General features: G+C 38.2%; 1 protein-coding gene across 1 annotated transcript; it reads right to left on the reverse strand.

Annotated features, from left to right (window-relative positions):
* Positions 1 to 8,164: 8,164 nt before the first annotated feature.
* On the reverse strand, positions 8,165 to 14,440 carry LOC137024835 (asialoglycoprotein receptor 1-like). The gene is made up of 5 exons (XM_067392754.1): positions 14,273 to 14,440; positions 10,506 to 10,946; positions 9,384 to 9,511; positions 8,564 to 8,670; positions 8,165 to 8,448 (listed from the first exon to the last, which is right to left on the reverse strand). The coding sequence occupies exons 1-5, from the start codon at positions 14,430 to 14,432 to the stop codon at positions 8,301 to 8,303; spliced, it is 984 nt and encodes a 327-aa protein (XP_067248855.1). The 5' UTR covers positions 14,433 to 14,440; the 3' UTR covers positions 8,165 to 8,300.
* Between the last annotated feature and the right edge of the window lie 1,469 nt (positions 14,441 to 15,909).

The raw sequence follows: 15,909 nt of genomic DNA on the forward strand, positions 1-15,909 counted from the left end.
TCATCGAAGCTCAGCACTGGATAGCCGAATAACACTGTGAGGTTACATTGCCAAATAAACATAGCCTGGTGAGACAATGACTTTCCTTTATCGAGGTAAACGTTTCCCCCCTGATGCCAGACGTACGTCTAGGAGTGACAAAATTACGGTAGGACTGTGCAAACAAAGTATCTGTCTAGCATTACCATGTCAGTGTATTGATTCATTGTCCCTTCATAGTTAGCAAGATACATTTAATAAATTTATAATTAATATTAAATAAACTAAGCTGTAACGTAGTTCGTATATACAGGAAGAAGGAGGCGGGAACCGGTGAACATTCAAACAAAACTTTAATTCAAAATAAACAAAGAACAAAACGAAAGTAATGCCGGCAGACCCTCGCGGACGTCTGCCGGCCACACAAACTTAATAAAACATAAAATAAAGTCCAGGCCTGTTCCTCTCTCGTCCTTCACTGTAGTCGCTCCTCCTTTTATGCTCCCGGAGCTCCTCCGTGAGGGACTGAAGGCTGGTTCGCCTCCCAGGTGATGCTCATTATCACTCGCGTCACCAGCCTCGCACCGTTCCCTCACGGCTCTCGCCCGCCCTGGTCGCCACATAAGCGTATTTAATAAACTGAGCGTATTCATCTGTCAATATGAAACGCGACTTGGCAATTCTAATTAATGATCGGAAGAACGCGTATCGACCACCGTTACTGTAAAATATGCACGTATGTCCATTTAAACTCAATTTTGGTCAAATGTGGATTATATCATTACACTGGCAAGAATATGGTTACATGTAAAGATGCCGTACCAAGTATGAAAACGCTACATTCAACTGCTTTTGAAATACTGTTTTTTTTCACTTCCTGAAAAGTAACCGTTTTGGACATACGTGATTTTCATCGGGCAGCGACGATATGCAGATATCATTAATGTCATAATTTAACATGTACACATATTTCAAGAAATAGTCTAATTCAGGGGAATCCTGACAGTAGTGATGGGAAGTTCGGATCATTTTACCGACTCGGACTTTTGAGTCTCGTTCAACAAAATGAACGAATCTTTTTTCGAGTCATTTCGTTCATTTTAGCAAAATGTAATGAAAATGTTACGTGTTACTTCCCCAACACATCTACTACTTATGCAAACGTTGATCCCACTACAAACAATACAAAACTACAATGCTATAAGATTCAGAAATGATTAATTCATTCTTTACCTGGGTCTTCAGTTTATGACAAGCTGATTAAGCTCACCTCACCTCTTGTCTGACAAGTCTTCGGGTTTAAGTCATTCCTTAATGACGTGACAGGCAGTCCCATGCTAAGCCAATGCATTCTGAGCCGGTAAGAGAATTGATTAGTTCTCTTCATGAGTCTTTCGGGTTTTGAGTCGTTCCTTAAACACGTGACAGACCCATACGCTATTTCTGACATTTCTGTCACTGTTGTTACTGTTTCTTGGGGATCTGTGGTGTGTTATTATGAATAAATAAAGCCCTGTTATAAATAAAGTATTGATTAATTTATCTTTTTGACTGTCTATCTGTAAATAAACACTAGGCTATATAATAATATAATAATCCAAGCCTACAATACAAAGTATTTATAGCCTAGTTTGTTCATTTTTACTCCAATTTTGCTGTTATAATAATTGCTTTTCCTAGTCAGACTTGACATATTAGTCTAATATATGTATAAGATTGCTCAAAAAGGACATAATGACATAAATTAAAAGCAAATAACATTTGAATTTGAACTATTAATGTTAGTTTAAAACATCAAGGTTATGATAACTTCAGCTTTAACAGTTGTAACACAAACTCAAACAAAACTGGAGAGTTATTTACTAATAAATATAATGTGCTTGGGTCACACAGCATAGCGTATGGGTCTGTCACGTGATTAAGGAACGACTCAAAAACCCGAAAGACTCATAAAAAGAACTAATCAATTCTCTTTCCGGCTCAGAATGCATTGGTAGCGTATGGGTCTGTCACGTGATTAAGGAACGACTCAAAACCCGAAAGACTCATGAAATTAACTAATCAATTGAATCATCAGGTGAACTACTACTAGCAGTACAGAACCTGTAGAATATTGCACATGCGCGACTGAACGAATCACCCCCCGAGATGACTCGTTCTTCCCGAGTCACATTAAAGATTCGTTCAAAATGAACGAATTGTTCAAGAACGACACATCACTACCTGACAGACGAGAGGAGGAGCTGGGGATGGAGGAGGGTAATTTGCTCCTGAGAAATACGATAGCTGCTGATGATACTGAGGAGCTTATATATGAATGCTGTGATAGGCGTCGTATTCCTATAGTTTGACGCGAGTCACCTGGGAGTCAGCTGATGCAAACTTGACTGAGGTGACCTGCCAGAACTGATGCTAATGCTGGATATCTAACAAACGTGTTAAATTATTATTTTGACTTTACTTAATGTGAAGTAGTTTGTTTAGCTTACTGATGTAGAGTCTAGTAAGGCACGATAAGTGATCTGGGAGCAGACGTTGTTTCCCTCTACAAGACTTTGACCCAAACATCACTACCTAGAGCATTATCCCAAACTAACTAGACCTTTTGGACCATTAATAGATGTTTGGATCATGCGCTTTGAGGAGAAACACAAATTCTTCAAGAAGATTGTTCATGCAACACAAAACTTCAAAAATGCTCATCTCGACACTGGCAGTAAGACACCAAAGAATGATTGGTTTCCACTTAGCTTTTTTTCCTCCACTAGCTTTTTTTCGAACCACCTGTGGAAATTCAAAAACTGAAAGCTGACATTGTTTCATCATTTCCTGATGATGTGCAGCAGCAGGGACGTGCACAGACATTTTGGGGGCACAGGGACTCTAATGGAAAAAGGGGCACTTTAATTATTTATTTAAAAAGTTAAGTTTTTTTTTACTAGTTACCATGTGTTTGAAATTACAGAAAATTATATAGGCATAAGTATAATAAAAAAATAATATAGCTGCAAGCAGCAATTATGGGCCTACCATGAAGAAGGCACAACAAGTCCTGACTACATGGCTGTGAGCATCAGACCAACTGCAACAGTGAGCAATAAAAGACCTGGTAGGATTATTATGGGGGGGAAATCATAACTAGCTGAAAAATCATAAATACAGTAAATAATAATAAATGGTTTAACACTTTCAACCAATAGATGGCGCTTTGACCAAATTCATGTGGTATGGTTAGAGTGAGGTTTTGTCAAGTTTTGTCAATATGTCAAAGAGTCATTTTGGCATCATGCCTCAAATTTGTTGATGTGGTATATGCTGTGGTTTATCTTCTTTTTAGGGCCCAAGCGAATTAAGCGCGCAGGGCCCTCTTGTTCTTCTAAGGATTATTATTTTTTTATTTTTTTCCGTCTTCCGGGGCTTTTTGGGGGCCTTAACATGCTCAAAAACTCTTGAAAATTGGCACACACATTGGAATCCGCGGCCATTAGGACGCCCCAGAGGCTGGTACCCGGGCGTGGCAGGGGGGCTCGACAGCGCCCCCTTGAAAAAAGTCTGAAAATTTGGTCCATATATTAAACATGCTTGCACGTATTAGTATGAAACTCGGTACACATATAGACCTCATCGGGCCGAACAACTTTCGTACTCTAAGTTAAACGCCACGCCAACAGGAAGTCAGCTATTAAGGGTTGTTTGAAAAACGCATGCTCTGGAATTTGATATACTCCTCCTAGACGATTAATCCGATCGCCACCAAACTCGGTCAGCATGAAGTCAAGACACTGATGATTAAAAATTGCCAGGGGATTTTTGATATCTCGAACGGTTTGGCCGTGGCGAGGCAACGAATTTATGGCGAGAAAAAGGAAACAGGAAATGTGTTATAACGTCTTAATACATATATTGATCTTTATGAAACTTCACGAGTGTGTTGGTTGTAGTAGTCTGATCACATCGATGTGACTATTGTGAGTCAAAGTTATAGCGCCACCAACTGGCAGCAGGAAGTGTATCACTTTTTGAAATGCTTTGAGATCACCCTCTTATTTTTACCTGATTTGCTTCAAACTTCATCAATGTAATGGCAATACACAGCAGATGTAGACCTATGACAGGATTTTTGATATTTGAAATATTGTTGCCATGGCAACAGGTCAAACTGTAATAATATTCTTGAGTGTTTTTGAGGCTCTTAACATTCTTCAAATTGCATGAAACTCGACACACACATCAATATTGTCAACCAGTAGACATGGACAAAGCCATAGAAATGGGCGTGGTGGAGGGGCTCAGTAGCGCCACCTTTTGACAAAAGTGGGGGTTAGTTTTTCCTACAGTCACCAAACTCGGTACACATATTGTTCTCATCAAGCCGGACAATTTTCTAATTTACATTCATTAGCTCCGACCAACAGGAAGTCGGCTATTTTTGTTTGAATGTAAATTTTTTGAAAAAACAGGCTATGAATTTTATACTACTACTCCTACAGGGTTTATCCAATTTACACCAAGCTTTTTTTAACTTGTTGCTAACACATTGAAGTTGTTTAATTGCAAACGGATTTTGGATACCTCAAACGGTTTGGCCGTGGCGAGGCAACGAATTTATGGCAAGAAAAGGGAAACAAAGTGTTATAACTTCTGCATACATTAATTGATTTTGATGAAACTTTGGCTTAGTCTTCGTTGTACAAGGCTGATCACATGGATTTGACTATTGTGATTCAAAGTCATAGCGCCACCAACTGGAAGCAGAAAATGTGTCACTTTCAGCATACATTGAGATCACCCTCTTATTTTTACCTGATTTGCTTCAAAATTCATCAGAATAATGTTAAAACTTGGCACATGTAATCCTTTGAAAATGGGCAGGGAGGAGGGGCTATATAGCGGCACCTTGTAGTGCAGTAAATGTGGAGTGAATTTGACATAGTCCTTTGATGTTTAACCATTTTAAGTGCCTATTGCCCGCTGTGCACAGTTGCCCTGAAGCCACCGGGGTGGCGGTGCCACCGGGCTTGGGCCCGCCATCGCTGCTCGCAGCTATATTTTGTTTTGTTGTTTTTCTTTCCCCTTTTATAATTTTGTTTGTAACTGAACTGTATAAACAACTAGGGAATTAGCATTTCCTGTGTTGTGTGTGTTACTAACTCAGCAGAAATGTATTTGGGGTTAATTGAGAACATTCCAAGTACAACTGAGATTTTAACAGAGTTTTGTTTGTTCTTTTTGGAAAAGTGCACAGATGATTGTGATTTTTGTAAAAACCAATAAAAAGAGCTGCTAATGTTTTCACCTGATATAATGAAGTTTTGGTGGCTGTATAAACTACTGTGCACATTTAGCATTTTGCAAAATGTACAACCTGTTTAGGGCAATTACAAAGTGTTCAGATTACTGTGAGAAATGTGTCAAATCATTTGAAAAAAACAAAACTGTAAATGTTTATAATTCTTGAACAAAATGAGATATTTTCACCAAACTTGTCAAACTCATGTACGAGTTCATTCTGTGGTCATACAAAAAATTGCGGAGATTTACCACTTAGTGGTGCTATAATATAGTCCAGTTTACTTTGTCTGAGTTGTCGTGATGGTTTATGATGACATTTGTGTATCTTGAAAATTTTAGCTGTCATTGGCCTGAAAATTTTGAGCACCTCTTAGACCAGGTTAATGCAGGCCAATCGGGGCTAAACTCTGTGGGCCTGTTTGACTCATGGTCTGTGCGAAGTTTGAAAGAAAATGGCCACTGGGTGGCGCAATCATGTTTTAGACCAGCGGTGCCCAACCCTGTTCCTGGAGATCTACCAACCTGCAAAGTTTAGCTCCAACCCTGATAAAACACTCCTGAATCAGTTAATTAAGATCTTCAGGAGCACTTGATAATTACAGACAGGTGTACTGAGCAGGGCTGGAGATGAACTGGCAGGCAGGTGGATCTCCAAGAACAGGGCTGCGTTCAGCCCCGACAAAACGTTGCAAAAGGTTTTTTAAACGGAAACGGTGGCGCGTTGAACACCCTGTTGTGATGACGCAAGCGTTGCAACTATGGCAACTGAGAAGGCCAATCTTTGTGTTCTTTTTGAAGAATTTTCGGAGCCTGATGAAGTCGATATAAATACATGTTTAATATTGCAAAGTACCCTCGATGTTACAGCCACTGCCCTTGCCGTCCAGAATAAAAGATAACATCCCAATCGAGTGAAGGGATTTGTGGAATCTTCTAATTATTTTGATACAACACTTGCCTTGCATTTCAGGATGAAAAGACAAACATTTCAGGTGAAGGATAATCCACTTCTTACCTCCAAGACTGTTATGATCTATATTATTTTATTGTTTAATAGGCTTATCATTAATGCTGATCACTGTTGTGCTTTGATATTGTAATATTTAGCATTATATAATCAGAGGAGTATAGAAAAGTTTATTAAAGTGTAACTTCACAATACAACAGCAAAATATATAAGTAAAGTATTTTTATGTTACATTAATACCCAGTGTGCGAGCTGTCTCTTTAATACCGCGTGGTTTATATACAGGTTGCCGCTGATTGGGCTGACATTTCTGACACGCCCACCAAACAAGAGAAAACGCATCTCAAACCTGTTGCACACCGTTTCCAGGAAACATGTCGTTCAACCCGGAAAACGTAGCAAAACGTTGCGCACCGGTGTGAGCTTGAACGTGCCCCTGGGTTGGACACCCCTGTTTTAGACCCTATATATCACGCAACATATCACACATACACACAATATTCATATCATATGTTGTCCTCAATCTGAATATAATTTGCCGGCATTTATTCATATCAGACACACATAATGGGTCTAAGTAACAATAAAGTTTACTCTCTTATTCTTCCAGTTCACCAGCCACTTACTTGCATATATTTCAGGAGAAACTGATGTATTCACCAGCTGTAAATCAGACTGACAGAACTCTGTGAACTGCAGTGCAAACTAAGATGGCGGCGCCCATTATAGATCAAGATAAAGATCATTTATAAAGGCTTTTAAATGACAAAACACACTCACTTACACATATTAGAGAATCAGAATATCATATAGTTGAAGACATGTAAGCAAGTTTGCGAATATTTTAAATAAAAAAGGAAAAACAAAATAATAGTGATCCATCTCTCAGTGTTATTGTGGCTACGTTCAACGCTCGTGACACGTACGCGTCGCCATGGAAACAATAAGGGCAAACGTTCTAAAATAAGGGTCAAAAAAGTCACTCTGGCGGTCAGTTAGAATATTTTAAACTCATCCTGGGTGTTTTAATTTTAGAAAGCCTAAAAAAAAATTTTTGTCAGAATAGAAATTTGTGACTTTTCAGAGATTTCCTGAGCTAATGAAACTGTGGTTGCTACGCCTACGTCAACCGTGACCTTTTCAACGTAATTGCATATTACGTGACGTCACGAATGCGCATCGGAGAAAAGAGCAAGGCCAGCATTTGTGCTTATAAAACTTAAACTTTTTAATTTTTTTTAAAATGACCAATCGTTTCGCTAGATAAGACCCTTATTCATTGCCTGGTATCGTCTGGTGTCGTTTAAAGCTCTTTGACGCTGCACTGAAGCTTCCATTTTGACCTTCAACCGTTTGGTGCCCATTGAAATGAATGATATGGAGAAAAATCCTAGAATGTTTACATCAAAAACCTTAATTTCTTTTCGACTGAAGAAAGAAAGACATGGACATCTTGGATGACATGGGGGTGAGTAAATTATCAGCAAAAGTTTATTTAAAAGTGAACTAATCCTTTAATGAGTGAATCTTATATCACAGTTTAATTCATTTAATATCACCCTAACTGTAGGCTATGTAGGGTGACCATCTTTATTCCGGACATGGCCGAAAAACATCACCCAGTCAGGATTTCTAAAATGTGACTTCTTGCAAAGGCACGTCTAACCCTTTTGTGTTTCGTTTAGTCACACCACAAGGTGTCACTGTGGCCTCAAAGCTTCAGCGCTGCCACTCTGAGTTCATCCTAATCATTAGTGTACAAATGTGGAAATAAGTAAACGTAGACATAAATACATATATACATTAATAAGTGTGATACAAAATAAATGTATTAATGAATAAATGAAAAAAAAAAAAATTAAATGTGGGAAAAAAAATTTGAATGAGGAAATAAAAATATACTCATTTATTTTATTTATTGTTTTTGCAGGTTTGGCCCTACATTCCAGTAGTTACTGCCATTATTTACAGCAATGATGATGAAAATATTAAGAAACTTGACTCAGTTACAACACATTTCACACATTGTAGTAGTTATGAGTGTAATTTAAATATATTTAATTTAATTTAATTGCTCTTTTTTTATATATATATTTTTCTCACAGATCCGTTTAAAAGCATCATTACAGGGATAATCATGCCACCCTGATGGATGTAACAAAGCACAGTTCTCTCTTGTAGATCCACTTGGTTCTCCAGTCTCCCAGAACCTGAAAGAACAGATCAGCATTAGATGTTCAGTGCTGCTTCCTGTGTGATATGATACTGACTGTGAGATATGATCATTTATTAGAGAATAATCAGTTTAATTCAGTGATTTCTCACCCAGAGTTCAGTGTGCTGCCATCAACCCATTTCCATCTGCCCTCCACAACACTGTCAGTCAGACCAATCCAGACTCCAGTACCACCAGATATCTTTTTAACAAACTCCTAGTAGAATGAAGCAGGAAGTCACATTTAAAGGTGAACTAAACCTGAAACTGAAAATCCTGTCATCAATTCCTCACACTCATGTCTATATTAATATAACTATATTGTATGGCGGAATACCATAGCAAGTGCTCGGGAGAACTTTGACTTGGCGCAGTAATATCTTCACTCGTGAAAAGTCCCCCGCTCCCTCTCCTCCTCCCTCTCATTTCCGTCAATAGAACCAATGTGACTTTTACAGGAGAGGGAGCGGGGGCCGGTGAGAGGACTTTTCACGAGTGAAGATATTACTGCGCCAAGTCAAAGTGCTCCCGAGCACTTGCTATGGTATTCCGCCATACAATATAGTTATCCATTTTACACGCTTAGAAAAGCGCAACGTTTTGTTTTGTGTCACTGTCCTAGGTCGAGTTACACTACTCGAGTAACTGTATTTAAATAGGGAAAACGTGGAGGTGTTTGGTAGCTTCTCTGCTTGGCCCCTATTGAATGAACTGGGCTAAGCTAAGTGCTAACAAAGTTTCGCCGCAAGACAGAGCGATTTAGTGCACGCACTGAGATGAGAGAGGTATGTGTCAACTCGTCTTAGTTAAGGGAATAACATAGTTTAATATGAAAAAACGGTGGAGTATCCCTTTAAGGTCTGTGTTGGTGAGTAGACATTCATACTGTGAGCAGCACAACCTTTGGTGTCCAATATATCTTTCACTCACTTGTTCCTCTCTGTTGTTTATGATGATCAGATCTGCTCCTCTCTCTGTACAGTATCTTCTGCTCTCAGTCCAGTTCTTCACTTCAGAGGAAAAGGAGTAAAGACTGGATTGATAGTAAACCCATCCACCTGTAAACACAATCAGATCGACTAGTACTTTTTTTCCACCTGTACTGAATTATGACATTAGTTTATAATAGTGGCACTTAAAGGTGCTGTAGAATGTCTTTTTAAAATATGTAATATAAGTCTAAGGTGTCCCCTGAATGTGTCTGTGAAGTTTCAGCTCAAAATACCCCATAGATTTTTTTTTTATTAATTTTTTTATTTTGGGGCATAATTATATATGCAACGATTCCTTGTGTGGCCCCTTTAAATCCCTTCCCCCAGAGCTCACGCTTGCCTTAACCAGCATTAACAAAGTTTACACAGCTAATATAACCCTCAAATGGATCTTTACAAGATGTTCGTCATGCATGCTTCGAATTATGTGAGTAAAGTATTTATTTAGATGCTTACGTTTGATTCTGTGTGAGTTTGAGGCTGTGCTCTGTGGCTAAAGCTAACATTACACACTGTTGAAGAGATTTATAAAGAATGAAGTTGTGTTTATGAATTATACAGACTTCACGTGTTTAAAAATGAAAATAGCGACGACTCTCGTCTCCGTGAATACAGTAATAAACGATGGTAACTTTAACCACATTTAACAGTATATTAGCAACATGCTAATGAAACATTTAGAAAGACAATTTACAAATATCAATAAAAATATCATGTTATCATGGATCATGTCAGTTATTATTGCTCCATCTGCCATTTTTCGCTGCTGTTCTTGCTTGCTTGAACTAGAACGTATTGAGGTCATACATATTAATGATCCCCACTGTTATGTAACAGTCGGTGTTATGTTGAGATCCGAGTGTTTTCCAGAAGTCTTTTAAACAAATGAGATTTACATAAGAAGGAGGAAACAATGGGGTTTGAAACTCAATGTATGTAATTTCCATGTACTGAACTCTTGTTATTCAACTATGCCGAGGTAAATTCAAATTCTGATTCTAGGGCACCTTTAAGTAAACATTTACTTAGTACAAGTAATTGCACTATAATTTAACATTACCCATTTCATTGAGCATCTTCCACAGTTCATTTCTCTCCTGATTGAACTGGTCTTTTTCTTTAGATAATTCATCCCTTTCATTTTTCAAGGCCATGTTCTTGTTTAGTAGCTGATCTCTCTCATTGGTCAGGTCTTTGTTCTTTATTTTCAGCCCATCTCTCTCTTCTGAGAGGTTGGTGATGTTAGTTAGTAGCTGGTCTTTCTCATTGGTCAGGTCTTTGTTCTTTATTTTCAGCCCATCTCTCTCTTCCGAGAGGTTGGTAATGTTAGTTAGTAGCTGGTCTCTCTCATTGGTCAGGTTTTCATTCTTGGATATTAACTGTCGTCTCTCTAGAGTGAACGTGACACACAGCACTATGACTGCAGTCAGCAGAAGAACACACAGCAGCACCAAACACACTGCAGCTGCTCTGGAGCTTCTGATCTTCACACAAACACTTCCTGAAAATGATCAAACATCAAGATAAATGTTTTCTCTGTTTCCTAATTGTATGTTTGTGTTGTATGTGTACCTGTATGGTTTCTCTTGGTTCAGTGTTTATATTGCCATGAACAGGCTGAGACATTTTTGTTCACATGCTGAAGCTATATGTGTTTCTACTCTGTAGTCCTCTGCTATTTGAGACTCTACTTTTAGTAGTTGAGGCAAAGTATATCACAGTACAAGAGCTTATGACACCCTTCCTGTTAAAACCAAAATATTTGCATAATGAAAAGCTCTTCCTAAAGGGCACTATTGTGGTAGTGTGGTTAAATATATCAGCCGGGTTCAAATTTGCACAGTACAGTTATACATGAGAGAAAAGTCAATTTACTTAACCCTCTGGCGTCTGAGGCTGATCTGGGGCCCGGAGAAGTTTTGACATGCCCTGACATTTGTGCTTTTTTCATTTGTTCATAAACACATTAATGACACAAGTGTCATTACACTGTATTCAGCACAAACTAGGCTACCATAATATGTGAGGAACATGTATGTACATGTTTGTATTTTTGAAGGAATAATATTTATGCGTGGTTATTGAAAAAACAAAAAACTTAAGTCACTGAAATAAGGCAAAAAAAAAATCATTAAACCGGTGTTCACAAGACTTCTGTGTATTGTGGGCTGTAGACTAGAGATTTTGCTTAAGAATTATGTAAAAATTATGCTGTCTACTCCTTCATATAAAACAATATATTGTCAAGAAACACAGTATGCGTGGAGGCGTGAATCATCATGAATAATGGGTGATTCTCATCTGAGAAGACAAAAGAATCACATAATAATGACCTGAAATAACTTGCATATTAATGAGGCCTATCAGTCAGGTAGGCTGTGAAAAAAACCCTCTGTAATAATGTCTCAGCTCATCATAAACAGCAATACTGTGAAATATTATTACAATTTTAAATAATGGTATTCTATTATATTCTTTAAAATATAATGTATTTCTGTGATGCAAAGTGTCTGAACAATTATGTTACCTCTATGGCATTTCATATAGGCTTTTAGCTTAAAAGCATGCACATTTGGAGAAATATTGATGGATTCTTATATATTTATGGCAATTTTCTATACTGAGGAGTAATATTTATTCAATATTTATTGTCATCACTATGAGTGCTGGATTCTGTGTTTTCAATTCATACTTGCAGCCGGAGGGCACTCTGTACACCTTTAGGCCACAAATTCATATAAAGAAGAAAAGGAACCAGGAACTAACAGCATGTCTTCTAGAGGTCGCTAACCATGGCTTTAACATCCAAATAAACACTTTTCAATACAATAAATACACGATTGAGACGATGAATGCATGTATTTCCTCTGAATTTGCGTCTGAATAGCACTGGCTCCGTGGGCGTGGCCGCATTTAGCGGATAATGAGCTGAATCACAGACTTCTGACATGGCTCTCTTTTCATACAGATTACATAAACACAATGTTTGTTTTCGATTTAAAACGATTTAAAACCTGACATTTCAACGTTTCTTTAGACATAAGTGTAATTTTTTTTGTCATTAGTATTCATAAGTTACATTTCATTTTCTGAGAACTATCAGATTGGACTTCGTTCAGAGGGAGACGAGAGATCACGCATCATGTTAGTTTTCTTTATTTTACAAAAGCACAACATTGTGTTTTTACTCTGAGTGTACACAAATAAAAGAAGACATTCTATATTTTAAATTGATATATTACTTATGTCTCTGACAAGAAATTACGGAGTATTTTAAGTCTGTTTTGCTGCAATGTGAAAAAAATGCTGCAAAACGCGCCGGCGCGTTTTCGGACCTCAGGGAGTTAATCCAGTGAAATCAAAATTGATGAGAAAATGAAATTGTGATGTTTATCTGCTTACCACCAGGGCATCCAAGATGTAGGCATGCCCGGCGCCACGAGGGGGCAAAAGGGGCCATTGATCCCTCAGATCTGATTTGTGCCCCCTCAGTTTCAATTTTCCCACCATTCACTCCCAATTTTATCCTTTAACACATGCGATCACACCGGTGTGATTAAACTTTCAGTGCGTCACTGCTAAATTCAAACCTGCTTTTGAAGCTGCTTGCGCTGAGCCAGAAATGGACACGCTCTGTGCTTTCCATATTTCACAACTCATGGGCATAGGTTTAGGGGGGGACGCTAGGTACTAGTCCCTATCAATATTTTGATATGACAAATTTGTCCCCACCAATATTTAGCAAGCTCCTTTGCACTGCTATTTGGATCGATTCTAACGGCCAGGACGACGACAGTACAAGAAACGCCGTTATTTGATTGGCGGCGGGGTATCTTACAGGCTACACGCGCGGACCGGGACTACTTTTGTACTTGCTCTAGCAGCGAGCGGTTGGTGTGTGTGCGCGTGCGCATGTTGACGACGCCGACGGTAAGTTACCAGGGCTGTCTCTCTGCCACATACAAAGGCCAGAGTAAAAACATTTTAATATTCTGTTTTAACTATAAATAGCTAGCCCCACAAATAAACTAGCAGTAGTGACTGACCAGGCTTTCTAATGCAGATTCTACTGTGGAAAATAGTATTAACTAGTGATAGTATGTGTTACCCAGGATGATAGAATGCTACATTAGCAAGTAACTGAATGTCAATTAGCCAACAGTGTTTTTTGTAAGTATAAATAGGCTATTAACGTAGCCTATAGTAAATTATGTTTGTTTGTTAATAAACCGTATGGTTGTTCAGCATTTCACATTCCCAGGTATTAACGTGAGTGTACTGGAGGGTAAATAGTGTTTAGAAAAAGGTTATTATATTTATTTATTTAGATTTCCTTGTGGCAGAATATTTTTTGTTAGTGTAAATAGTAATGCACATAATTTATGTTAATAAAACGTTTGGTTGTGCAGCATTACACAGTCTCAGGTTTTATTTTTATTTTTTGAGAGTGCATGGGGGGGGGCGGTGTCCCCACCAAAGCTGAGACCAAACCTACGCCCATGTCACAACTATTCAGTGTTTTCAACCACATAATGTTTATTTGAGGTTTCAGACATTTAAAAAGACATTTAAATTAAGTACTAGGCTTTATATAAAAAATACATTTATAGTTTGTTAAATGCAATCTCCAAACACTGATAGGCCTGTAGAAGCTGCAATAGTAGCTGAATAGTCATGAATGATCTCAACATGTTTAATCACACATTAAGCCTTTTCCTCCCATAGAAGAGATTAATTTGGATTTGTCTGTGTATGTTTTTTTTTTACTCTTATAGACAAAGTTGAAGTAATGAATCAGTAAGTAATCAAAGTAATGAATGTGATTACCTGTACGCTGAAGTGGTTGGTGTGTGTTTGTCTCTGTCCTGAAGTCATGATCTCTCACACATTCTGCACTCTCATAGATTTCCACCATCATCTCCATTCTGTCTGTGTTCATTCTCTCAGACTCAATCCTGATCACATCGTCATAAATACCATCAGACATTTCTGCTCTTTAACCGTCAAACATTAAATGATCTTGTTCCTTGTAGATGTAGTCAGCACTCAACTTCTTTTTAAAGCTAGTGACAAACAGACTTCAATGTGTGAAAACAAATGTGTGAAAACAAAAACGTGTGACATCAGACCTTGAAGTTGACATGAAACAGAAGTTGTGAAAGTCTTTTCTTCCCTTTTGTGATGTATATTCGAGTGAAACTCACCTATTGCTGTGATGTCATGTGATTGACAGGTTGTCCCGCTCTTGCTCCAGTAAACACGTCATCAGAGAAGAGAAGAGAAGTCATTGCAAGAGGGAGGGGAAGTTATTTTTTATTAAAGATTATGAGGGGACCTGAATTTCAAATGCGACGTTCATTCATAAATTATTCATTCACATGGATTTTAAATGTGATGTGCATTGATGCAATATTCCATAAACATAAGAATTATTGATTTTAATTTCATAGTGACTTGTTGGTTGTTGTGGAAAAGTTCTTTATTCTTTCAGTGGTGAGAATGTAATGAGACAAACACTCAGGAAATGTCTTTGTTGATTTTATTCTTGTAAGAAGGTTGTTTAAAGAAGATTTCTACACAGTTCTACAGAGAAGAACACCCTCACCCAGAGCCGCTGTCTTATATACGCCTCTTATTGTTCCTTGTTACCCTAAACCAATCAGAACACGTTACCATATTAGGATCATAAAAACTGAAAAAAGAGAGAGGGGTCTAAAACTTAGCAGATGCCCTATTGAAGTCCAAGCTGTCCAGACACACACATTTGCACTTTTGCCTCACTTCCTTTGTTAGTTTCAGAAGCATCTCTTAAAAGAGAACAGCATTAGCAGTAATTTTACGCTTAACAAGCTGTTTTAAATGATACACAAGACAGAGACAAAACAAGTAGCAATGCATCCATTCATAAATCAGGAGAATAAATGATAAGAAATAAAAAAATCTCTACAGTGTTTAGAACAAGCACTGACTGTGGCAGGTTACTGGGGAAATGCACATTTGGAAAGGAAATATATTTACAGGAACATTTCAGCAGGTTCAAGGGGGTGAAAACTTTTGAACAGGATGAAGATGTCCAAATTGTTCTTATTTTGTTGAAATATCTTTGTAATAAGTTCAAGTTCGTAGGGAAGGAAGAGGACAGGGTCGGCTTTGACTGCTGACTGAGCTTTATTCAAAGTAACAAAAATGTCCAACAAAAGTCTGTGCAGCGCACAACAACAAAATCCACAATCCACAATAGGGCTTCACTCCAGTGTTGTTGTCACGATCAGCATTCTCAGTCAGCAGTCCCTATCTCTCACACACTCCTGCTTCTCCTGGCGTTTTATCCTGTCTCCGCAGGATAAAATCCTATCCTATCCGGCTCTCTCTCCGGTTGCAGACTCCGCTGAACCACGCCTTCCTCGCCACAATCTTTTTTTTGTTGTTGTTGTTCTTGTTTTAGTACTGCCCTTTGGAAGCAG

The sequence above is a fragment of the Chanodichthys erythropterus genome, chromosome 8 (assembly GCF_024489055.1).
Source record: "Chanodichthys erythropterus isolate Z2021 chromosome 8, ASM2448905v1, whole genome shotgun sequence".
Classification (NCBI taxonomy): Eukaryota; Metazoa; Chordata; class Actinopteri; order Cypriniformes; family Xenocyprididae; genus Chanodichthys; species Chanodichthys erythropterus.